This window comes from Phyllobates terribilis, unplaced genomic scaffold, assembly GCF_046119375.1.
Source record: "Phyllobates terribilis strain yellow unplaced genomic scaffold, ASM4611937v1 Scaffold_1__5_contigs__length_1240528914, whole genome shotgun sequence".
Classification (NCBI taxonomy): domain Eukaryota; kingdom Metazoa; phylum Chordata; class Amphibia; order Anura; family Dendrobatidae; genus Phyllobates; species Phyllobates terribilis.
Genome location: NW_027362761.1, coordinates 1,116,683,017 through 1,116,709,607, shown reverse-complemented (window position 1 = coordinate 1,116,709,607; position 26,591 = coordinate 1,116,683,017). Strand labels below are relative to the sequence as shown.

Genomic DNA, 26,591 nt, shown 5'->3' with positions numbered 1-26,591 from the left:
TCTTCCCGAGTCTGGTTGTTTTTTAAAAGACTCTGCAGATAAACCCAAAAGGCCATTTGCACCACCTGCCAGGCCAGCATCAGCAGGGGTAGCAAAACTAGCAGCCTGACCACCACCAGCATGATCAGGCACATGGCAGCAAAGCACCCGACTAAGTGGGCTAAACCCCGGGGTCCAGAAACAGTGTCTGCGGGTGACACCACTGCTTCTTCTGCTGTTGTGCGTGCACACCAATCCCTTGTACATGGCGCATGCCAAGATGCCTCCCGCCCTGCAAGTGTCGTTATACACTCTCAACTAGCACCATCAGCAAGTGTCCTTGTCCCAGCGCAGCGTTCAGTTGTCCCTACCCCAGTCCTTGGAATGCAAGCGCAAATATGCAGCCAATGCCCCACAGGCCACACTACTAAATTCACACATTTCGTGACTGCTTGCACTCAAAATGTTGCCTTTTAGGCTTGTGGAGATGAAAGCTTTCCGCAACCAGATGGCGGAGGCCGTCCCTCGGTACTTGGTCCCCAGCCACCACTATTTCTCCCGGTGTGCTGTCCCCGCATTACACGAGCACGTGTCCCACAACATTAGCCATACCCTCAACAATGCAGTTACTGGGAAAGTCCACTTAACCACGGACACATGGACAAGTGCTTGTGGGAAGGGACGGTACATCTCGCTGATGGCACACTGGGTTAATATAGTGGAAGCCGGGACCCAGTCAGACCTTGGGACGGAACACGTCCTCCCGATGCCGAGCATTGCGGGCCCTGGGTCAATCAGGGTTGCCCCCACATTCTACAGCTCCTGCACCTCCTCCTCCTCTTCAGACTCCATCTCCGAAATGACCACATCAGTCGCAAGATGGAAGCACTGCAGCACTGCCTCGGCCAAGCAGTATCAGGCTGTGCTGAAGCTAATATGCTTAGATGACAAACCGCACAATGCGGAAAAGTTGTGGACAGCTCTGAAAGAGTAGGCAAATCTGTGGTGGACACCGCTGACCCTACAGCCAAGCATGGTCGTGTGTGACAATGGCCGGAACCTGGTGGCGGCTCTGAGGCGAGGCGAGCTCACACACCCACCATGCCTGGCCCATGTGCTTAACCTCGTGGTTCAGCGGTTTCTCAAATCCTACCTGGAGCTGCCGGATCTGCTTGTTAAAGTACGCTGCCTGTGTGCCCATTTTAGAAAGTCAGCTACAGCTTCTGCCGCCCTTGCCGTGCTTCAGCAGCATTTGCACCTTCCAGCTCATCGACTGATCTGCGATGTCCCCATGCATTGGAACTCTACATTGCAGATGTTGGGAAGGATTTGTAAGCAGAAGAGAGCAGTTGTTGAGTACCAGCATCAACAAGGCCGTCGGTATTCAGTTCAGAATCCACACATAAGACCTCAGGAGTGGACATGGATGTCAGACCTATGTACCATCCTCCAAAACTTTGAGGACTACACCAAGATGGTGAGCGGCGATGATGCCATAATTAGCGTCACCATCCCGCTTCTCTGTCTTCTGAAACACTCTGTGCTCACAATTAAAGAGGATGCATTGCAGGCAGAGCATGATGAGATGGAGCAAGGAACCATACAGGGAGATTTCACACAGCCCAGCCTCATCTCATCCCAACGTGGATTGGGTGACAATGAGGAGGAGGAAGAATAGGAGCTAGTTTCCTGCGCTATAGACGGTACTACCTGCACAATTGTCAAACCGTCTGTTCAGCGTGGATGGCCTGAGGACAAGGAGGAGGAAGATGAGGAGGAGAGCATGGTCAGTCATCCTCTTGGTGAGGACATGGAAGTCTTGCCTCTTTGCAGTCTGGCACACATGGCTGAGTTTATGTTACGCTGCCTTTCCCGAGACCCTCGCGTTGTCCAAATTTTGGATGACAGTCATTACTGGTTGGTGACACTTCTAGACCCATGCTACAAGGAGAACTATCTGTCTCTTATTCCCGCGCAGGAGAGACCTAATAAAATGGAAACGTACCAGAAGGCTCTTGTTGCTGAATTATTGAAAAAATTCCCATCTGAAAACGCTGGCAGCAGAGGTCACAATTCGTTGGACAACCAAGGAGTACAGGCGAGAGAGAAACAAATGCAATCCAGCAGAGGCAGGGGAACACTGTCAAAGTTCTGGGACAGTTTTCTCAGACCCTCCCATCGCACAGGCCCTGAGACGCGGGGTACTCTCACAAGGAGGAAAAAGTTTCGGAGGATGGTGAGGTAGTACCTTGCCGACCGTACCAAAGTACTCCGTGATTCCTCTGTGACTTATAATTATTGGGTATCCAAGCTGGACACGTGGCATGAACTGGCTTTCTATGCCTTGGAGGCCCTGGTCTGCCCTGCCGCTAGCGTTTTGTCAGAGCGGGTTTTTAGTGCCGCCAGTGGAATTATAACAGATAGACACATCTGCCTGTCAACTGAAAATGCTGACAGGCTGACTCTTATAAAAATGAACAAGGGCTGGATTAGGCCAGACTTCTCAACACCACTGTAACATACCTGGCGGCGTCCTTGCATAGTGGTCCATCTCCCACTGTGCAAGAGCGCGCACTTGATTTCCTGTCCAGAATGTCTCTCTGGCTTCCCTCCATGCTGTCTGTTTGTGTCTGTTTCTGCTGCTTAAGGGCGGCGCCCGATCACTTCCTGCTTTTTGTACCTGCTGTGGAGCACACCCCTTGTGCGTCCTCAGCCTATTGCTGTCTGTCACCTGGTATATAGCTCAGCTGCTCCAATCAATCCCTGCCTGAGCATAGTGTTTCATTCAGTGTGTGCTTGCACTCTGAAGGTGCCAGGTCCCGTTCTGTGTTCTCTTGTCTGCCTATCCTGGAGGCTGTATTTCCAGGCCTGTCTGAACACGCTCCTAGCCTGTTCCTCCCGCCTTCTAGGGGCCGATTACCTAGACCCTCTCCTGTATCTTGTCTGTCCTGTCTGAACACGCTCCTTGCCTGTTCGTCCTGCCTCTCTGGGGGCCGTATTCCCAGACCCGCTCCTGTATTCCGCTGCAGTGTCGGTCTCCTCCGTACACTCAGTTCCAGTCTGAACTCTCTCCTATCCTTTACCTGTTTTGCCTCTATGTCCGTTCCCTTCCTTTTTCTGCAGAGTCTGAACTCGTACCTAACTCCTGCTTGTTGTCTCTATACTCCCGTTTGTGAGTTTGTGGTCCACTCGCTACTTCACTGCAAGTACCCTGTGGGTATCTGGCTCTGCCTTTCCCTTCCTGTCTGTTCCGTGTGAACAGAGCCCTGTCCCCCCTGCTTAGCCTAGCCTGCTCTGACTCCTTTGCTCACCGCTCCGGCGGTTCTAGCCTGCTCTGACTCCTTTGCTCACCGCTCCGGCGGTTCTAGCCTGCTCTGACTCCTTTGCTCACCGCTCCGGCGGTTCTAGCCTGCTCTGACTCCTTTGCTCACCGCTCCGGCGGTTCTAGCCTGCTCTGACTCCTTTGCTCACCGCTCCGGCGGTTCTAGCCTGCTCTGACTCCTTTGCTCACCGCTCCGGCGGTTCTAGCCTGCTCTGACTCCTTTGCTCACCGCTCCGGCGGTTCTAGCCTGCTCTGACTCCTTTGCTCACCGCTCCGGCGGTTCTAGCCTGCTCTGACTCCTTTGCTCACCGCTCCGGCGGTTCTAGCCTGCTCTGACTCCTTTGCTTACCGCTCCGGCGGTTCTAGCCTGCTCTGACTCCTTTGCTCGCTGCTCCGGCAGCCTTGCTCCGCTCTTATCCTTTTGCTCACTGCTCCGGCAGTCTCGCTCCGCTCTTATCCTTTTGCTCACTGCTCCGGCAGTCTTGCTCCTCTCTTGCTCACCGCTCCAGGCGGTCTCGTCCTGCTTTACTCTTGCTCACTGCTCCGGCAGTCTCGCTCAGCTCTGACCCTTTGCTCACCGCTCCTGGCGGCCTTGTCCTGCTCTACTCTTGCTCACCGCTCCAGGCGGTCTTGTCCTGCCCTGTTCTCGCTCACCTCTCTGGGCGGCCTCACTCTGCTGTGTTTGTCCGCCACATCTGTGGTTCTGTTCCTGAGTCCCAGTGTGTACTGGGTCCTATCCCGCCAGTGTCCCTACCTGCTAGTGCCTCCTTGTCTGCACTCTAGCTGTGCTTGCCTGTACCCCTCTGTCTGTATTGTTCCTGAGTCCCAGTGTGTACTGGGTCCTATCCCGCCTGTGTTCCTACCTGCTAGTGCCTCCCTGTCTGCACTCTAGCTGTGCTTGCCTGTACCCCCCTGCCTGCATACCCGCCTGCCTGCATACCAGTCGTGCCTGCCTATACCCACCAGTCAGTGCGCCAGCCTAACCAGTCTGTTCCTGTGTTCCCCTGTGTGGGTCAACAGCCGTGTCCGGGGTCTGTCCTGGAGTAGCACCTGGTCCCTCTGCTCGGTTCCTCCTTGGTGCACTGGCGTCGTATGCCGTCGTGCGACCCTGGTCGGATCGGGTGAATACCTAGTTACGCCCCTCCAGGCAATCACTCTCCGGCACGGTCCAGTGGAATCACACGCACACGCCGCTCAGCCCGGGCGTGTGCATTACAACCACCAAATGATAGCAGCGTAACATAAACTCAAATACAGTGGTTTTTTTTGGGGAGGTCTAACTCTATTCCCATGCACCTCTGTCTTCACACCCAGACATGGGTATATGCTTCCTGATTTTGTCTATTTGCTCTTGTCCTCCTCCTTCTCCTCATCCTCATCCTCCACATCTTCCTCCATATCACCACCTTATCTACCATATCACCATATCTACGTCTCTTGCAAGGGGCATTGCAGTTCCTCCAAATGTTTGGCAGCTGTCGCATTCACTGCATAGGCAAACTGTATGGGAGACCCACTTTCTAATAATGGGAACATTGTTTTCAGGAGGCCCTCCGACCTCTATGTCTCTTGCAAGGGACACTGGAGTTCCTCCACATTTTTGGCAACCGTTGCATTCATTCCATAGGCAAACAGTATGGGAGACCCATTCCTTTTTAATGGGAACATGTTATACTCATTACTGTAACCCAGCTCTATGTGTCTTTAAATTGTTAGTAGGGTTTTTCCTAAATTTTGGCAGCCCTTGGACTCACTGCATACCCTATAACTGTATAGCAGACCCACTCCTTTCTAATGGGAACATGTCGTTACTGTGGCCCAGCTCTATGTGTCTTTAAATTGTTAGTGGGGTTTTTCCTAAATTTTGGCAACCGTTGGACTCACTGCATACCCTATAACTGTATAGCAGACCCGCTCCTTTCTAATGGGAACATGTCATTACTGTGGCCCTGCTCTATGTGTCTTTAAATTGTTAGTGGGGTTTTTCCCAAATTTTGGCAGCCCTTGCAGTCACAGCATGGGCATTACCACTATAGAAGACCCACTCCTTTATAATGGGAACATTTTTTTTAATGAGACCCTCCTCTATGTCTCTTCAAAGGGCTATTGGGTTGTGTCCAAATTTTGGGCAGCCCTTGCAGTCACTGCATACGCAATAACAGTATAGGAGAGCCACTCTTTAATAATGGGAACAACAAAGCATAGCCGACTGATGGCCCTTTAAGAATAGTAAGGATGTAAAAATATTGTTTGTGACTTTCACAATACCTCCTTCATAAATGAAACAGGATGTGTCTGATGATGTCCGTGAAAGTGGTGTAATACCTCTGACAACGTTGTTGACAGCAGTGACCTGGGAGTCAGAGATGCTTCCAGGGGTCTTCCCCATGCTGTTCCCATCGATTTGGGCAATTTTTAGGCCCTCTGCAGACTGCCGGGGGGAGCCGTCGGAAAAATGCTAGAGTTTCCCATAGACTTACATTGGGCTCGTTACTCGGACCGAGCACCTGAGTATTCCAATGTGCTTGACCCGAGCAACGATTACCCGAGCATTTTAGTGCTCGCTCATCACTAGTAAAGTCACATCCATATTGCAGTCACACATGCCCTCAGATCCCTCCCAGTGCTGACATGAATGTAAAATGAGGGTACTATACTTCATATCTTTTAGGAATTCCTGATTTTAACTTCTTGGCAAGAAGTCTGGAGAATCCCTTCCACTATTATAGCCTTATCATTCTACCTCTTCCTGACTTTTTTTGTGTGGTACCACAATGACATTGCCCTGAAGTCATACTGTGTCTCCATTCTAGAGGCCCCATCACACTAAGCGAGATCGCTAGCAAGATCGCTGCTGAGTGACAAGTTTTGTGACGCAACAGCGACCTCAGTAGCGATCTTGCTACATTTGACACTTAGCAGCGACCAGGCCCCTGCTGTGAGATCGCTGGTCGTGTCGGAATGGTCTGGACATTTCTTTGATCATTGAGGTCCCGCTGGGTAGCATGCATCGGTGTGTTTGACACTTTACCAACGACCTTGCTGACGACTCAGACACAGAAACACATAGGTGTGCATCGTTATACAGATCGTTACGGGTCGCCGCATCGTTGCTGCGTCGTTGGGAAGATCTGACTGTTTGACATCTCAACAGCGACCACATAGCGACACAGCAACGATCCCTGACAGGTCGTATCGTTGTCGGGATCACTGTAGCGTCGCTTAGTGTGACGGGGCCTTAAGACATCTGGTTAATGTGACGCGCCCCTGGGCCTTCATTGCGCGGCATCGCGCGCACGGGGGAGGGCTTAGCCAGAGCCGGATCCGATGGGAGTAGTAGTCTCGTGGAGGTGACCCGGTCCGTGCCCAGGGAGTCAAGCTGAGCGGCAGTGTCTTGAATAGTAGGGTGTTGTACGACTACGCCACCCGTTGAATGCAGCTTTAGGGCTGCTGCTGCAGGACAGTCCGCTGAGGCCGGTGATATGGTTGTGCAGCGTAGATGGTATAACCCCCAACGGGAGGGGTACGGCCTCAGGGCAGCAAGTGTAGATGATGGTGGTAGTGATGGTGCAGCAAGTAAGCTCAGAGACATGTGATGCAGTTTCAGGGTTTTTACTCACTGGTGTTGCCCCGGTCACTCCGGCCTTGAGTGACCACCCGAGTCGTGCTGCGTCCACCAGGTGTGGGACTCGGCCAACCCCCAGGCAGTTCCAGAGCGTGGTCCTGAGCTCCCCTCTCTTCCTTCCTACTGGCCGTTCCCACCAGGGACCCACCTTTGTCCGGCTCCCTCGGGCCTCTTGGTGGTAAAACCTTCTCTGGCTTTCCTGACCCTATTCGTGGTATGCCTTCCTGGTGAGTGTGGTGAGGGTCGTGCCAAAGCTTGACCACGACCTCCGGTTCCTGGTTAAGGATATCTTGCCTCTGCCAGCTTGGGATCCGGTACCCTTTTCTGCCAACCCTTCACCCGTCAACTTGTGGGATCTCAGGGTTCCCTCTTGTCCTGCGTCTCTGGGCCTTTCTTCCTCCTCCTCTCCACTACAGGCCTGGCCCTGGAGCTGGGCCCAGACGGAGCCACAGCTCCCTGTCAGCCCTCCTGGCTGAACTCTCCCTCTGAACTCACCCTGTCTCTAGATGGTGCCCACCATATATACTCCCTCTATGTGTGAGCCCAGGTGACTAGCACCCAATGGGCTCCTACCTCTATGCCCAGAGCCCCTCCCCTATCTGCCCCTACACTACACTTCCTCCCCCCCCCCCCCACTCCAGCCAGGGACAGACGCTATCGTACCTGCACATCTATTTGGTGGGAGTACCGTTGTTCTGTCCCCCGGAAATGGGGTGTATGTAGTGCATGCAGCTAGCTGAGCCCAGTCCCACACTCCATCCTTACCCGGGAGTGGAATACCACACCTCTGGTTTGAGGTGTAATACCCCTGTAGCAGCCGAGTCCTCGGGGTGCTACATTCCCCCCTGGTAAATCACAGCACGTCCTCGGGCTGGAAAAGAATAAAACATACCAAAACATACAAACTTTTTTTAAAACATACACTAACATATAAAACATTATCAAAAGATATAATATTACAGGTAACTTTTTAGATTACTATCTTAGCAGCATAAACTTTTGATATAAAACTTTTCCATATAAAGCATTCTTGTTCCTCCGGCCACGGTGCAACTTGTGACCGGGTAAAGTGCAACAGTCACTAGTAGAAAAAAAAACAGTTCTTTATAAAACCAGAAGGGGGCGCTTTAGGAAGCGCAACTATTTACAGGGTATGGCCGCTCTCAGTCCTCGGCCAGTGGGGAATAGGGGAATGGCTGCTCACAGTCCTCAGCCTGTGGGGATAAGGAATGGCTGCTCACAGTCCTCAGCCTGTGGGGATAAGGACACACGGGGAACAATTCACACTAGTCCCAACGGGGACCACTTAAATTGGCAACAGTTCTCATACCCCGACGGGTAACTTTGTACAGTCCTGTTCACCTCTTATTGGTGACGATGCCCTCCTACTCCTTCCTGAGGGTAGTCTTCAAACCCATCCGGGTCCTCTTGATCTCCCTCATACCGCAGCTCTTCCTCCGTCAATCGGTGCACGTGAAGGGCGTACGGTCCTTTGGCACACTGATGCCGGGTGAAGGTGACCTCATCACCCAGGTAAAGGTCACGTCCGCGGTGTCCCTCTGGCAGGTGGGACTCAACATCCCTACGGGTGACGAAGACGTCGCCGGGGGTTCTGTGATCCCGGATAAAGCCCCAACCGTGCTCCAGTTGGAACTTGATTACGGTCCCGGTGGCGCGGGGACCGTGGGCTGCACGGGGGTTTCGCCGGGTCCGGCGTTTCTGCTCCGCGCTCTGTACCTGCAGCCGCTTCTCGCGGACCCGCCTCTCTTGCCGTTCTTTGTTGAAGACCTCTAGTTGTTGTCGGCAGCACTCCGCACGCTGGGCTGCGGCCGCCCGGGTCTCTTGGGTGAACCCCATGAGGTTTTCACCGGTGGGGTCCCATGCGAACTGCGCCTCCTCCAACGGGAGTGGGGTGATCTTGGCGGGCGCCGGAGCCGGAATCAGGGGCTCACACAGGGGCCATTCCTTCCGGAATCGGGGACTGATGTATTCCGGCGGCCACTCAAAGGGCTGCCCATCCGGGCAAGTATGTTGCGCAAATAGGTCTTCGCCTAGGGGCAGCACTGTGGAGGTTGAGGGCGCGATGGGGGCAACGGCGCCCGGATTCACCAGGCCTTGCGACCAGGCCGGTGGCACTCTAAAGGTGAAGGGCACTGTGGAGACGGCGGCGCCCGGGGGTACCCGGCCTTGCGACCAGGCCGGTGACGTTTCCTGCTTGGCCGCGCTCAGGGTTGAGACGTGTGACGTCACAGGGGGTGTGGCCGCGGCTCCTGCCGCTTGAGGCCTAGTTCGGAGCGGTGGCGGTGCAGTAACGGGCACGGTCGGTGGGATTTCGGGCTCTGCGACGGGGAGCTGGGGCAGGCTTACGGCTACTAGGCTTGGGGTGGTGACGTCCCCTTTACCTGCTTCCGTCTCTTCAGCTCCTTCCACGGCGTCGTCTCCGGCCGTCGTCCCTTCTGCACCATCTTCAGGGGCAGGCGTGCTCCTCGTTGCGGGTGGCGTCCTTTGCTGGCGGGTTCCAGCCTGCAGGGCCATTTCTCTGCTCCACTCGGTCAGTACTTCTTGTTGCACTCGGGCCATCTTCCGAGCCAGGACCTCCAGCGCGGTCTGTGCATGCTCCCGATCTCTGGGGAGCTGTGCCAGGATCTCCACCAGGCCTTCTGGGGTGGCGGCCTGCAGCAGGCTCCTGACCACAGGGTCGGTGCTGCCTGACTCTCCCTCCATCTCCGGGTGTGATCTTTCCAGACTCCTCCAGGCTGCACCCATCCTCTCTCTTTTGTTCTTGGTCCGCCCATACTGAGGGTGGTCCCGGGGCCACTTGGTGATTGTCAGTTCCAGGGGCAGCCCCCTCACGCTGATGGACATTTCTACCATTGCAGTCTCTGCTGGTGGGGGCGGTTTCCGCTTTTGGCGCCATTCCCGGACCTGGCCCACGATGGGAGGTGGTCTCTTGCCACCCTCTGGCACGCCCACAATGGCGTCCGCTCTGCCAGGGCGGGAAATCGTCTCAGATGGCGGGAATCGTCTCCTTATGGCGGGAAACTCCGTGGATGGCGGGAAAAGGCTGCAGATGGCGGGCAAACGGCGGGAAACGATCCGAGATGGCGTCCGATGGCGGGGACCCTCTGGAATTGGCGGGAGACTCCTTTTTACGGTAAATGTGAACTTTTCTTCAGGCACGCAGTACCCGGTAGTTGCGGGCACGTTATCCTGCCGACTACGCCAAAGTTGACGCGCCCCTGGGCCTTCATTGCGCGGCATCGCGCGCACGGGGGAGGGCTTACCCGGAGCCGGATCCGATGGGAGTAGTAGTCTCGTGGCGGTGACCCGGTCCGTGCCCAGGGAGTCAAGCTGAGCGGCAGTGTCTTGAATAGTAGGGTGTTGTACGACTACGCCACCCGTTGAATGCAGCTTTAGGGCTGCTGCTGCAGGACAGTCCGCTGAGGCCGGTGATATGGTTGTGCAGCGTAGATGGTATAACCCCCAACGGGAGGGGTACGGCCTCAGGGCAGCAAGTGTAGATGATGGTGGTAGTGATGGTGCAGCAAGAAAGCTCAGAGACATGTGATGCAGTTTCAGGGTTTTTACTCACAGGTGTTGCCCCGGTCACTCCGGCCTTGAGTGACCACCCGAGTCGTGCTGCATCCACCAGGTGTGGGACTCGGCCAACCCCCAGGCAGTTCCAGAGCGTGGTCCTGAGCTCCCCTCTCTTCCTTCCTACTGGCCGTTCCCACCAGGGACCCACCTTTGTCCGGCTCCCTCGGGCCTCTTGGTGGTAAAACCTTCTCTGGCTTTCCTGACCCTATTCGTGGTATGCCTTCCTGGTGAGTGTGGTGAGGGTCGTGCCAAAGCTTGACCACGACCTCCGGTTCCTGGTTAAGGATATCTTGCCTCTGCCAGCTTGGGATCCGGTACCCTTTTCTGCCAACCCTTCACCCGTCAACTTGTGGGATCTCAGGGTTCCCTCTTGTCCTGCGTCTCTGGGCCTTTCTTCCTCCTCCTCTCCACTACAGGCCTGGCCCTGGAGCTGGGCCCAGACGGAGCCACAGCTCCCTGTCAGCCCTCCTGGCTGAACTCTCCCTCTGAACTCACCCTGTCTCTAGATGGTGCCCACCATATATACTCCCTCTATGTGTGAGCCCAGGTGACTAGCACCCAATGGGCTCCTACCTCTATGCCCAGAGCCCCTCCCCTATCTGCCCCTACACTACTGGGATGTTCCTCCCCCCCCCCCCACTCCAGCCAGGGACAGACGCTATCGTACCTGCACATCTATTTGGTGGGAGTACCGTTGTTCTGTCCCCCGGAAATGGGGTGTATGTAGTGCATGCAGCTAGCTGAGCTCAGTCCCACACTTCATCCTTACCCGGGAGTGGAATACCACACCTCTGGTTTGAGGTGTAATACCCCTGTAGCAGCCGAGTCCTCGGGGTGCTACAAATGCAACTAGGGATTGTGTCCCACCACTGTGGAGACATCTTAAGAACCCATAGGTGAGAATTTGGTCGCAAAAGATAGGGGATCTGACATCTCAACTCCATAATCATCACAATATATTCTAAAAGACCTGGCATTACTGGGTTTAGTTTTAGGATTCCTCTGACTATGTCAAAGAATTATTATGTTGGGCTTTTAAGTCAGTCTCTGGAGTAAGGGCTTCTGGGGTTCACAAGAATACCAGGATGGATGCTGTCAGAGATTACAGCATCTAAATCACGGGTCTCAAACTCGGCCCAGTAAGAAGTCTGGAAAATCGCTTCCACTAATATAGACTTTTCATTCTACCTCTCCCTGACATTTTTTTTGTGTGGTATCACAATGACATTGCCCTAAAGTCATACAGTGTCTACTTCCTAAGACACCTGATCAATGCAATTAGGAATTGTGTCCCACCACTGTGGAGACATCTTGAGAACCCTTAGGTGAGAATTTGGTCGTAAAAGGTCAAGGATCTTCGGCACACAGAGGATCTGACATCTCAACTCCATAATCACCACAATATATTAGAAAAGACCTGGCATTATTGGGTCGAGTACTAGAATTCCTCTGACTACAAACTATCTTATGTCAAAGAATTATTATGTTGGGCTTTAAAGTCAGTCTCTGGAGTAAGGGCATCTGGGCTTCACAAGAATACCAGGATGGCTGCTGTCAGAGATTACAGCATTTAAATCACGGGTCTCAAACTCAGCCGTGTAAGTTGGCTGTCCAAAGAAAAAAACCTGAAGTTGACGGGCCGCAATCTATATTAGTGTGTGATACAGCTGGCATCTTCAGCGCGTGGAAAGGACTCAGCTCCTGAGCCCCCTCCTCCACACTGTGGATCCCAGCGCCGACATACTTATATGTCCATTGTGCTAAAGGATTACAGGGGTTGTCTAATCTTTTTGAAGGTTGACAGTGGAGACCAGCGGCATGGTCACACCACTAGTCTGAACTGGGCTTTGCCTCTGCAACATCGGTGGAGTGTCGGGGCACAGAAGCTGGCCGGATCCAGCTATTTGGTTTGCAAAGTTGCTAGTGTTTACAAAAACTTTGCAATTTTACCCATTTAAGAAGTTGAGGCAACCACTTTAACAAAAATACAAAAAATGATGGCTCTTGAAAGGCGAATTAAAAAAAAAGAGCCTCCAGAAATGACTGCTCTGTTAAGAAGCTAATGTGCAGCAAAGTGTAGGAATTAGAAACTTAGACAGAACTTGCGTTTGAAACACAGAAAAACAATGGTCTAGATAGCAAATATTGCCCTACAGATGGGTTTTTGCATACAGTCCTTAGTGGATTGATAGCGGGGATGCATCCGGGCTCTAAAATGAGCATCCCTCTGCCAAAGTGGGTGAGGGGGGGTGGGCTGGTACAGATTTACCATCAGGTTCCTGGAACTTTGCGCTATGATTCTAAACCCCCTACAAAGTGAAGAAGAGCAGGATTGACTTTAAGCAACATTGTCAGCATGCAGGAAGAAGAACATTAAAAGTACATTAGTAGGAGCACTAGTCCATTACATCTCTAAACTATATCACAGCATTCAAAAAGATATTGCCATAGTAAAGATGATGAGACGTAAGACTGTGACATGTATTTATATGAAGAGGCAGTCTCTGTGGGTTCCTTCCATATTTACAAGGAAGAAAAGATGTTTAGGCTCATGAATTATTAACAATTAGACTTGTTACATTAGAGAGCAGCAGCGTAAATAAATTATAGCAGAGTACGCAGAATAAAAATCTACAATCTACAATTATAAAAACTCTAATGGCATTTACTATATTTAATACAGTTAAGACTGCAAAATGAGGACAACCTGCAGATCTGCTGAAAAGAATAAATTCTTCAAAGATCACCTAAGTTTGGCTCCATAGAATGAGGGTGGGGGAAGGGGCATGTTTTTGATGGAATATGAATGATACTTTTGCTCATTGTCTGATACTAGGAGGTTCCACCTGATGTGGTCATGGACCTTAGACATATTTAAAGAGAACACTTCACCAAATGTTTCATGTTGAATTGGACGCACCATGTCATAATGGCTGTTGAAAGGAGTGAAACATTTATTTATTTATTTATTAATTTTATTTGACTTCTCCGTTGCCGAGAGATTAGCAATCGAACTATTGGCACCTAATGAGCTAACTTTTCTTTAGTCCAAGTGGGTGTTTTCAGATAGTTTCCACTTGAGGCGTGCACTTATTCTCCCTGTATGATACTGAATGATGCTGACCCCATGGGAAGCAAGATCACGCAAAACACGCATTGGGGATTATACATCTGTGGTGACCATAGGTGGATTATAATGAGGGCAATCCGGGCTACCGCCCGGGGTCCCGAACCTCCAGGGGGCCCGGGGCTCCGGGGTGTCTATGGCCACATTGCCCTCATTATATGTGCGGCGCCGCTGCACATACCGGCAAACAGTGGCGGGTGGGGCCCCTGCACCGCTCCCCCAGCAGCGGAGCAAGGCCGCTGCTTCTTCTTCGGCCGGGCCAGCACTGCAGCAGTTAACTTCCCTGTGCTGGCCCGGCCGAGTCACTGCTAGGAGACACGGCCCTGTGCGCGGCCATGTCTCCTAGCTGTGACGTCACGCAGTGCGCACCCGGCCTGCAGTGCTGCACCGGAAAAGAGCAGGAGGACTGGAGCCGAGCCGGGGGATGGTGAGTGTGTGTGTGTCTGTCTGTGTGTGTGTGTATGAGTGAGTGAGCGAGTGAGTGAGTGTGTATATGTATGTGTGTGTGTGTGTGTGTGCAGGCAGATATCATTGTGTGATGTCTGTTTATATGTATTTTTGTGTTTCAAATGTGTTTATGCGTGTATGTATATGTCTGTATATGTTTGTGTGCGTGCGTGACTGCGTGCGTGACTGCGTGTGGCATCCTGCTGAGTATAGATGGCGCCGTGTGGCCTCCTGCTGTCTCTGGGGGGGGCGCCGTGCGGCCTCCCGCTGTGTATAGATGGCGCCGTGCGGCCTCCCGCTGTTTATAGATGGCTACGTGCGGCCTCCTGCTGTGTATAGATGGCGCCGTGCGGCCTCCCGCCGTGTATAGATGGCTACGTGCGGCCTAGGTGGTCTGGAGTTGGGACCCGGTCCTATTTGTCTACCCTTTTATATGCATTACTTCAACTTTGATATACAGTAAGGTTTTTAATATAGGCAGTATAGGTACCGTCCCAATTTAGGGTCACCTTGCCGCTGGTGGGACGGCTTGTATACTTTTTTTGATCAAAAATAGTTCACTAAGTACCCTATATTTATTATGCAACTTTGCTTTACATTTATATATATAATGATGGTAGGGTATGAGATATATTTTTTGTCTTTTGTAGGTTTTGCTTCTTTTTGCTAGTGTGAACATGCTCCTATTTCTTGCATGTCTACCATCTTAGACCTCAGTTCACATTGCTTGGTTTTTTGTCTTGTTTGCATTCTGTGCAATTTAAGGGTGTGGCATCCCCTTTGTTGAGCTGATTAGCATATATGTAGCTTACCACGGGCCTAGGTGGTCTGGAGTTGGGACCCGGTCCTATTTGTCTACCCTTTTATATGCATTACTTCAACTTTGATATACAGTAAGGTTTTTAATATAGGCAGTATAGGTACCGTCCCAATTTAGGGTCACCTTGCCGCTGGTGGGACGGCTTGTATACTTTTTTTGATCAAAAATAGTTCACTAAGTACCCTATATTTATTATGCAACTTTGCTTTACATTTATATATATAATGATGGTAGGGTATGAGATATATTTTTTGTCTTTTGTAGGTTTTGCTTCTTTTTGCTAGTGTGAACATGCTCCTATTTCTTGCATGTCTACCATCTTAGACCTCAGTTCACATTGCTTGGTTTTTTGTCTTGTTTGCATTCTGTGCAATTTAAGGGTGTGGCATCCCCTTTGTTGAGCTGATTAGTATATATGTAGCTTACCACGGGCCTAGGTGGTCTGGAGTTGGGACCCGGTCCTATTTGTCTACCCTTTTATATGCATTACTTCAACTTTGATATACAGTAAGGTTTTTAATATAGGCAGTATAGGTACCGTCCCAATTTAGGGTCACCTTGCCGCTGGTGGGACGGCTTGTATACTTTTTTTGATCAAAAATAGTTCACTAAGTACCCTATATTTATTATGCAACTTTGCTTTACATTTATATATATAATGATGGTAGGGTATGAGATATATTTTTTGTCTTTTGTAGGTTTTGCTTCTTTTTGCTAGTGTGAACATGCTCCTATTTCTTGCATGTCTACCATCTTAGACCTCAGTTCACATTGCTTGGTTTTTTGTCTTGTTTGCATTCTGTGCAATTTAAGGGTGTGGCATCCCCCTTTGTTGAGCTGATTAATATATATGTAGCTTACCACGGGCCTAGGTGGTCTGGAGTTGGGACCCGGTCCTATTTGTCTACCCTTTTATATGCATTACTTCAACTTTGATATACAGTAAGGTTTTTAATATAGGCAGTATAGGTACCGTCCCAATTTAGGGTCACCTTGCTGCTGGTGGGACGGCTTGTATACTTTTTTTGATCAAAAATAGTTCACTAAGTACCCTATATTTATTATGCAACTTTGCTTTACATTTATATATATAATGATGGTAGGGTATGAGATATATTTTTTGTCTTTTGTAGGTTTTGCTTCTTTTTGCTAGTGTGAACATGCTCCTATTTCTTGCATGTCTACCATCTTAGACCTCAGTTCACATTGCTTGGTTTTTTGTCTTGTTTGCATTCTGTGCAATTTAAGGGTGTGGCATCCCCTTTGCTGAGCTGATTAGTATATATGTAGCTTACCACGGGCCTAGGTGGTCTGGAGTTGGGACCCGGTCCTATTTGTCTACCCTTTTATATGCATTACTTCAACTTTGATATACAGTAAGGTTTTTAATATAGGCAGTATAGGTACCGTCCCAATTTAGGGTCACCTTGCCGCTGGTGGGACGGCTTGTATACTTTTTTTGATCAAAAATAGTTCACTAAGTACCCTATATTTATTATGCAACTTTGCTTTACATTTATATATATAATGATGGTAGGGTATGAGATATATTTTTTGTCTTTTGTAGGTTTTGCTTATTTTTGCTAGTGTGAACATGCTCCTATTTCTTGCATGTCTACCATCTTAGACCTCAGTTCACATTGCTTGTTTTTTTGTCTTGTTTGCATTCTGTGCAATTTAAGGGTGTGGCATCCCCTTTGTTGAGCTGATTAGTATATATGTAGCTTACCACGGGCCTAGATGGTCTGGAGTTGGGACCCGGTCCTATTTGTCTACCCTTTTATATGCATTACTTCAACTTTGATATACAGTAAGGTTTTTAATATAGGCAGTATATGTACCGTCCCAATTTAGGGTCACCTTGCTGCTGGTGGGACGGCTTGTATACTTTTTTTGATCAAAAATAGTTCACTAAGTACCCTATATTTATTATGCAACTTTGCTTTACATTTATATATATAATGATGGTAGGGTATGAGATATATTTTTTGTCTTTTGTAGGTTTTGCTTCTTTTTGCTAGTGTGAACATGCTCCTATTTCTTGCATGTCTACCATCTTAGACCTCAGTTCACATTGCTTGGTTATAGATGGCTACGTGCGGCCTCCTGCTGTGTATAGATGGCGCCGTGCGCCCCCCCGCTGAGTATAGATGGCGCCGTGCGGGCTCCTGCTGTGTATAGATGGCTCCGTGCGGCCTCCTGCTGTGTATAGATGACGCCGTGCGGCCTCCCGCCGTGTATAGATGGCTACATGCGGCCTCCCGCTGTATATAGATGGCTACGTGCGGCCTCCCGCTGTGTATAGATGGCTACGTGCGGCCTCCCGCTGTGTATAGATGGCTACATGCGGCCTCCCGCTGTGTATAGATGGCTACGTGCGGCCTCCTGCTGTGTATAGATGGCTACGTGCGCTCAATATTGACTCATACAATTAATGTAAGGCTATGTGCCCACGATGCAGAAATGCTCCGGATTTTTTTTGAGCGTTTCAGCATCTCCCTGGCAGAAAAAACGCATGCGGATTGTACATGCGTTTTTCCTGCCAGGAACTTGCGGATGTGAAGCGTTCTTCACATGCATTTCTGCATGCGGGTTGACAAGCGCTTTCCAAGCGATTTTAGCATCACTTGGAAAGTGCTTGACAACTTGGTCACACTATATAAATCCATGCAACCAGCATAGATTTATATAGTGTGACCGTAAAAGAATGGTAAAAAATAAATATATAATTACCTTCTGATGGCCTGCCGACGTCAGCGGTCGAGTGACCCGTCACATGACTAAATGACGTCACGGCAGGTCCTTTTCAGACCATCGCGAGCTGCCGGCAAGCCAGGACGCATCGCTAAGGACACCGGGGGCCATCAGAAGGTAAGTATAATATTTATTTTTTATTTTATTCTTTTTTTACAGATTCTATGGTACCCGGGTCCGGAGGAGAGTCTCCTCTTCTCCAAACCCGGGTACCATCCGCAGATTGAAACGCATGGATTACTCATCTACAGATACAGTGATGCGGATTCCATGTGTTCCAATGCAAGTCAATGGCGGCGAAAGCGCCGCGCTTGCGCAAAATAATTGGTAGTGCTGTGTATTTTTCCGCAATGATAATCCGCAGCGGAAATTTCCGCAGCATGTGCACAGCACATGCGGATTATCATTGGGGAACATGGCAGACCTTCTACCAAGCGTTTCTTAAGCGTTTCTGCAGCGGAATTGCCGCTGCGGAAACGCTTAACAAACGCATAGTGGGCACACAGCCTAAAAAAAATGATTACAATGAATATTGTGCCAAATTAATTTCACGTGCATTATCACATGATCTATCACAGGGAATCATGTGACATGTCACGTGATACATCAGGTGTGTGTGTGGGGGGGGGGGGCTTGCGGGGGCCCGCGCCTTCTAAACTGCCCGGGGCCCTTGCTACTCTTAATCCACCCCTGGTGGTGACCCTACTCTATACTATAGGTAGGGTCTTTTTTCCCATATACATGTGAATGGGTATACTGTATATTCATAATGTAGGTTTTTGACCATTGTTTCCATTACTTGCTAGCCTGATACTTTTCATGTACCTATTCTGTCTTCCTATATGCACTGCTAGGTTGCCAGTGTGCTGGATATTGTCATCTTATACACTGCTCAAAAAAATAAAGGGAACACTTAAACAACAGAATATAACTCCAAGTAAATCAAACTTCTGTGAAATCAAACTGTCCACTTAGGAAGCAACACTGATTGACAATCAATTTCACATGCTGTTGTGCAAATGGAATAGACAATAGATGGAAATTATTGGCAATTATCAAGACACCCTCAATAAAGGAGTGGTTCTGCAGGTGGGGACCACAGACCACATCTCAGTACCAATGCTTTCTGGCTGATGTTTTGGTCACTTTTGAATGTTGGTTGTGCTTTCACACTCGTGGTAGCATGAGACGGACTCTACAACCCACAGAAGTTGCTCTGGTAGTGCAGCTCATCCAGGATGGCACATCAATGCGAGCTGTGACAAGAAGGTTTGCTGTGTCTGTCAGCGTAGTGTCCAGAGGCTGGAGGCGCTACCAGAAGACAGGCCAGTACACCAGGAGACGTGGAGGGGCCATAGGAGGGCAACAACCCAGCAGCAGGACCGCTACCTCCACCTTTGTGCAAGGAGGAACAGGAGGAGCACTGTGGGAGCCCTGCAAAATGACCTCCAGCAGGCCACAAATGTGCATGTGTCTGCACAAATGGTTAGAAACCGACTCCATGAAGGTGTATGAGGGCCCGATGTCCAAAGATGGGGGATGTGCTCACAGCCCACCACCATGCAGGACGCTTGGCATTTGCCACAGAACACCAGGATTGGCAAAGTCGCCACTGGTGCCCTGTGCTCTTCACAGATGAAAGCAGGTTCACACTGAGCACATGTGACAGACGTGACAGAGTCTGGAGACGCCATGGAGAGAGATCTGCTGCCTGCAACATCCTTCAGCATGACCGGTTTGGTCAGTAATGGTGTGGGGTGGCATTTCTTTGGAGGGCCGCACAGCCCTCCATGTGCTCGCCAGAGGTAGTCTGACTGCCATTAGGTACCGAGATGAGATCCTCAGACCCCTTGTGAGACCATATGCTTGTGCGGTTGGCCCTGGGTTCCTCCTAATGCAGGACAATGCCAGACCTCATGTGGCTGGAGTGTGTCAGCAGTTCCTACAAGATGAAGGCATTGAAGCTATGGACTGGCCCGCCTGTTCCCCAGACCTGAATCCGATTGAGCACATCTGGGACATCATGTCTCGCTCCATCCACCAACGTCACGTTGCACCACAGACTGTCCAGGAGTTGGAGGATGCTTTAGTCCAGGTCTGGGAGGAGATCCCACAGGAGACCATCCGCAACCTCATCAGGAGCATGCCCAGGCGTTGTAGGGAGGTCATACAGGCACGTGGAGGCCACACACAATACTGAGCCTCATTTTGACTTGTTTTAAGGACATTACATCAAAGTTGGATCAGCCTGTAGTGTGTTTTTCCACTTTAATTTTGGGGGTGACTCCAAATCCAGGCCTCCATTGGTTAATAAATTTGATTTCCATTGATGATTTTTGTGTGATTGTGCTGACAACAAATTCAACTTTGTACAGAACAAAGTTTTCAATGAGAATATTTCATTCATTCAGATCTAGGATGTGTTATTTGAGTGTTCCCTTTATTTTTTTGAGCAGTGTATTTTTTCTGATTACATAAATAATTTTTTATATACAGTATGTAATCCTGATATAAGATATACTTTTTTAGCTTCTTGTTTTTATATTCTATTCTTGGAGAGTAGCTAATGGTCACCATTGAAATGGCTATGTGCTTTTCATTACATATTGCTCTGAACACAATAGACATTAGTGTGATTACTGACACATCTCTGGACTGCAGTGTGGGGGAGGGGCAGAACAGCAGAGGTGACAGTGCTATTAGAGGAGGAGAGCTGATAGGAGGATTTGTACTATGGCACAGCTAAACTAAGCTCCCCCAAAACACACACACACACACACATGAACTGCTGGGAACTTAACTGAAATGTGTTAGTCATCTGTGCTATACTTGCATCACTTCTAATCATGCAGGAGGTTAGACCAGGAGATCAGAGCTCTCTGTCATACATCTTTACACACAGAAACTTAGTCTAAGCCATGGTGGAGGAGTGTTCTTTTCCTGCTTTGTAGCTGCTTGCTTATAATTGGTCAGCATCATACAGGGAGAAGAAGTACACGCCCCGAGTGAAAAGTGTCTGATAACAACCACTTGGACTAAACAAAAGTTAATTTATTAGGTGCCAAATACTTTGATTGCTAATTTCTGTGCATCAGAGAGACTAAATAAAAAACAAACAAACATTTTATTAGCTTTGTAGAAACTATTACATCGTATGTCCAGTTCAACATGAAAAATTTGGTGAAAATTCATTTTACTTATGATATTAAAGGGAACCTGTTATGTCCGGTTATGCTATTAATCTGCATATATAGGGTTAATCTACAGGATAATAGCGTTATGGAGGTACCTGACCATTGTACTGAGAGTGCGGCACCCAGTGGGCTCCTTCATAACACTATTAACTTGTAGAAAAACCCTATATCTGCAGGTGAATAGTGTTACCCAACCTGACAGGATCCCTTTAATGATTTTTATCGACTTGTTTCTACTCATATAAATGCAGTGATTATTAATAGACGAGGGTAAAATACATCAGGGACAGACATACCACAGATGCAATTTTTTTTCCCCGTTATTTTGATAATTATATTGAAAATGTATTAGTGCCCTTTAAAAATATAGCATGCAAAAAACAAGGTATGATAAAGCTATGTCAATGCAAAAATAAAAAAGTTTCAGTGGAAATGAGACTAGTCTGGAGGTGTCACCTGCCGGCTTATTCCAGCACTGCTAGAGATAATTGACAGGTCTTTCGCTATGGAAGAAACCTGTCAATAATCTACAGCTACATTGGGAGAATACAGCAAGGGGCGGAGGAAGACTAGTTTTATTTCTTTCTATGGTTCCCTGCCAGATCTTTTAACTATATTTAAAAAATATTCCTGACTGCAGTCATGCAGTCAGGATCTGATTCATACTGCCTGTGGTTTGGGCAGCATGACAGGTTCACCTTAAAGAGGAAGGACAACCATCCATGTTTAATACCCCAGATATGCATGTGAACTGCACTCTATTGTGAATGAAGAAGAAAATGCAGATGATAGGGGTGCTACCCTGCCACATTAAAGAGAATCTGTTAGTAGGATCAACCCTCCTAAGCAGTCTATATGGGCATGTAGGTCATAGGAAGCTGAATAACATTACGATATCAGCAATCTGATGTCTTATTCTAGAGAAATCTACATTTTCTTAATATGTAAATGAGCTGTTAAGATCTATGGGCCGGACACTGATCTGCATGAAAATCTGCCTCCGGAGATTATTTTACATGAAAAGGTGAGCTACCAGTGTGAGACATGTAGATCAAGAGAGCAGACGGTCAGTCATTACACGTCTCACACTGGTAACGCCTCCTTTCATGTAAAATAAGCTCTGGAGGAGATCTTAACAGCTCATTTACATATTAACAAAAATGAAGATTTCTGTGGAATAAGACATTAGATCGCAGATATCAAGGTATCACTTTATTCAGCTTCCTATGACCTACATGCTCATATAGATGGCTTAGGAGGGTTGATCCTACTAACAGATTCTCTTTAAATGGGAGAGAGATTTTGTAAAAAAAATGGATACTGAGGACCACCCTCAAAGAATACTGCCCTTTTAGAGTGGAGAAAAATGGTGAAGCATGTAGACCTGAACACTAGCGAGGTCTTTGCCCAATTTTCTTAGTTCTGTGCAGCAAACATGAACAAACATTAATGCATTGAGTAATTATATGCATAAGATGATATCAATTATTCTATCAAGCAAAAAAAAAATCAAACGATCTTGCACATCTCAAACCAAACTTTTTCCTAGTCGTGGGACACGGGTGAATCAAATTACTGACTTTGTGGGAAGTTACAGTCTATCCAACTTCTGTGGAAATCAGTGATGCCAACTGTATAAAGAAAGATGGAAATAACTAGCCGCGGCTCGGCTTCTTATATCAGATGGGTAAACGGCCATACAAACAAGAATAAACAATGAAAGGCAAGGATTAATAGAGAATCAAGAGGAACCGTAAGACACTTACAACTCAATAAGAGAATCCAAATCACTGAAGATGTCTCTTGGCAGAGTCTTAATCTGGTTATTGGCCAGGGATCTAGAAAAAGGGACAAGTAATTGAGCATGAGTCTCCACCGCCGAAATGAATGCACAGCGACAAAGTGAACAAATCTGAGCAGAATATAAAACAGATCCCCGGACTCACAGATGGGTCAGGTCACGGAGGCCTCTGAATGCTTGTCTGGAAATAGTCTCTATTTTATTTCCTTCAATAAACCTAAGAAGAAAGACAGGTGTTACAATTTTTTACTTCTTATCAGTCATTTTTCTGAGACACTGCAGCCTTTAGCTATCTGCAATTAGGTAGCCCGCCCGTCACTTGGGCAGTATGAAGCACTGGGCACTTGTCTTTAAGACAGTTAAGACACCCAACTGAAGAGTAGGCAGAGCTGGAAGGATTTTTTTTTAGCAATTCTATACACAATCCATGCAATAGCATAATGACTACCGAGAGATCTTTTTGCACAAAAGTGCACCCATATAGCCCCAGCTGCATTGGTGATACATGCACAATGGTGCCAGTGCTACTTCTGACCATCAAACATGTTTTTGCTGCTATGGACAGAGCACTTCCACCAGCATCCTCCTATCCATTCCTTACATTTGATTGTTACATGACAACGTCTTAAATCATCAGTTTTTGCTTGTGTCCTGGTGATCCAGTGATGCGCTTACCTTCAGATTCCCGATGATCCTTGGATCCTTTGTAGCCCATTACAGCCAACTCTTCCCTGGCATGATTGTTGTTTTTGCAGCACCCTTTACTTGTGCAATATTTCTCTCTGAGTGGATTGCCTTTTTGTGTAGGAAGAGTTTATTATTGCTAAGCTTTCATTTATTTTTTAGGATACAAAATTCCGGGGCAGACACCCTGCATAAATGGGGTGTCCACCCAGGATTTTTTACTCTGAAAAATTAAGTAAAAAAACAAGACATACTCACCTTACTGATCCACTACTGGTCCTCTTTATTCTTTTTCCTCTGACCGGATGAGTATGAGACCGCTGCAGGCAATCACTGGCTGCAGCAATCACGCAAATGTTCCTGCCTAGACTTGGAGATGTTTAATTGCAACAGGCCACCATTGTCTCTCATTTATTTTAATTTAACCCCCCCTCATGGGATTGCACCAAGATTCTAAATTATCACCTACCCAACGGGTACAACTTGAAGAATTTTAAAGTTTGAATAGAAACCTTCATGTTTATTTCTTGTGAAAACAAACATCCCCTGTCATGTAAGGGATACATGGGTGCACGTGTCATATGAGGGAGACACACCCTTGATAATTGCATAGTAAAGTCATGCACCTATAAATCTGTGCTGATTTTTTTTCTGCCACATGCAGAACAAACATGGGCATTTGTACCTTCTACTAGACCGGCATACGTAACCTGTGCATTTCCTCACTACATTCTTCAAAAATCTCCTAAGGGGGAGCTTTACTTTCACAGTTATAAGCTATTTAATTTTGAAATTCTTTTCTATTTTAAAGGGGTTGTCCACCACTCCGACAATCAGCATGGTTGCCCTTCAGTAAGATAACAACATTTATACTCACCTCCGATGCCAGCGCAATTCGAGCAATAGTGTCACTCAACACTCGATGGCTTCACTCTTCCCACCTTTGGATGAATCAGACATCAAGAGGAAGTGAGCTTTGACATCCTCTTGATGTCTGATACATCTGAAGGTGGGAAGATTGAAGCCGCAATGATTGCATGACATAAAAATGTCACACAATCCCCGGGAGTGCAAGTGCTGACACCACTGGAAAGGCACCAGAGGTGAGTATAAGTGTTGTTATTTTACTAGGGGCAAATAAGCTGTCAGACACTGGGTTGTCCAAGTAGTGGACAACCCCTTTAAGTAGTATTTAACATATTTTTTGGTTTTCTTTCTTCGGTCAGTTACTTTTCTAACTCTATACTGAAATGTTAATGTCATCAGGGAGCATGGTCTTAGAAGCTAAACCTTAGAGGCAATCATCAAGTAAAGGGGTTGTCTTTCATTAAAGAGACTCTTTAAAGGGTTATTCCCAAGATAAAAGTTAAGATAGGGATAACTTACTAATCGTTAGTCATACTGCTGGGACCCCCAGCTATCCTGAGAACAGGGCCCTGGAAGCCCAAAACCGGCTCTGCTGAGCACCATCCTGAATGGAGAGCAGGTGCACATGCTTAACCCCTTCTCCACTGGTTGCCTTTGGGACTGCTTTATAAAGGCAAGAACAGCACGGTTCTATATAGAGCTTGGTTCTCAGATTCCAGAGCAGTTCCTGGGATCACTGGCAGCTTTTGGGTAGCATTTTCATTTTTTGTGAAAGGGTGCCTGTTATTTAGCTTCTGATAACATCTGCTTTGCATTTGCGGCAATTCACTTTGCACAGCGAAAATAGAAAATAAAAATAAAAAAAATGGAATTTTTCTCTCTCTTGGGCAGATAAGAATAGAAGTACTTGTTTAGAATCAGTTCTCAGGTTCCTCTCAACTGAGATGGAGGGCTTTGGGGGAAGCTTTGGTTAAGTGTTCAGTTTATGTCTCCTTGGTGGGAAGCAGCTGTCTACCCAAAAGTGAGAAAAATGCAGTAAAAACCCTCCCTTTATAACATTTTAAAGGGACTCCGCCACCAGGTTTGTGCTGCCCCATCTGAGAGCAGCACAATATACGGGCAGATACACTGATTCCAGCGATGTGTCACTTTTTCAGCTGCTTGTTGTCATTTTGATAAAATCACCATTTTATCTGCTGCAGATCTAGCAGCTCTCTGAATGCTGAGCTCTGTATAGCCCAACCCACACCACTGATTGGCAGCTTCCTGCCCATGCTCAGTGTACACAGAAATCTACTGATCAGTGATGGGGGTGGGGTCCTACAGAACTCATTAATATGCTTGGCTACCTGGCAGCAGATTTACTAGTCATCTAGTGATAATTACCTTCTGACAAATCAATGATTTTATCAAAACAACACTAAGCAGCCCAGTAAGTGACACATTACTGGAATCAGTGCCTCTAACCCTACATTATGCTGCTCTCAGATTAGGTGGCAAAAACCTGATGACAGATTCCCTTTAAAGGAGCTGTAAACACAAAAAAGTTTGTATTAAAAAAAAATACAACCCATTTGTAAAATTAACATTTTTTTCATTGTTAATTCACATTAGACTGTATCTTCAACACTTTTGTCAGCAGGTCTTATTACAGACTCTGAATAGGGCAGCTCTCTCCCTCTCCCTCAGCAGAAAGTCACAGCATGGTGAAAAAACGGGATCTTTTATGATTTTCTCATAATAAATAAAAAAGGACATGCAAGTTCTCCAAACTATTTTCCGTTTCTCTATAGCGGAGGTCCTAAATCTTTCTTGTTCTTTAGTTGATCACATGTCAAAAAGGCAAAGCATTTACTATGAACTCGCCTAAAAAAATATACACTTGGAGAGTAATATCATCATCTGCATGTAAATATTCCTTGACTCTAAGGGCTCGCTCACACTGTCGTATAACACGGCCGAGTGATAAGTGATGTTTTATCGGATAGCACTCGGCCCTATGTTATACTATGGGACAGTGCAGATCTGTGATTATTGGCATGAGAAAATAATCTCATTCGATATTCAGACCATGTGCACCCATACAAGTCTACGGGTGCACGTAAAACATTGGACTGCACTCAGATGTCATCCAAGTGCAGTCCGATGAAAACTCACAGAGACTATGGAGAAGATAGAGAAATTAAGTTCTCCATCTTTACACCTGTGCTGCGAGAGAATCGGATCACACTCAGTTGAAGCTCTGATAGAGTTTGAGCTGAGTGTCATTAGCATAATTGGCCCGATTCTCTTGCATGAGAGAATATATGGCTTAGTGAGTGGACCCTAAAACTGAATAGTAGTGACCGACAGGCACCTCACAAGCGGGATCCAT

The 26,591-nt window shown here is 47.9% G+C and overlaps 1 protein-coding gene across 2 annotated transcripts in view; it reads right to left on the bottom strand.

The window, feature by feature from the left end:
* The window catches only part of LGI2 (leucine rich repeat LGI family member 2), a 61,026-nt gene that overhangs the window by 14,574 nt on the left and 19,861 nt on the right, over nucleotides 1–26,591 (bottom strand). For both annotated transcript variants that reach the window (XM_073646694.1, XM_073646684.1), the window contains 2 exons: nucleotides 22,812–22,883; nucleotides 22,632–22,703 (listed from right to left, as the gene is read on the bottom strand). In XM_073646694.1, the coding sequence (XP_073502795.1) occupies nucleotides 22,632–22,703; nucleotides 22,812–22,883 (144 nt within the window). The remainder of the gene's footprint in view (nucleotides 1–22,631; nucleotides 22,704–22,811; nucleotides 22,884–26,591) is intronic.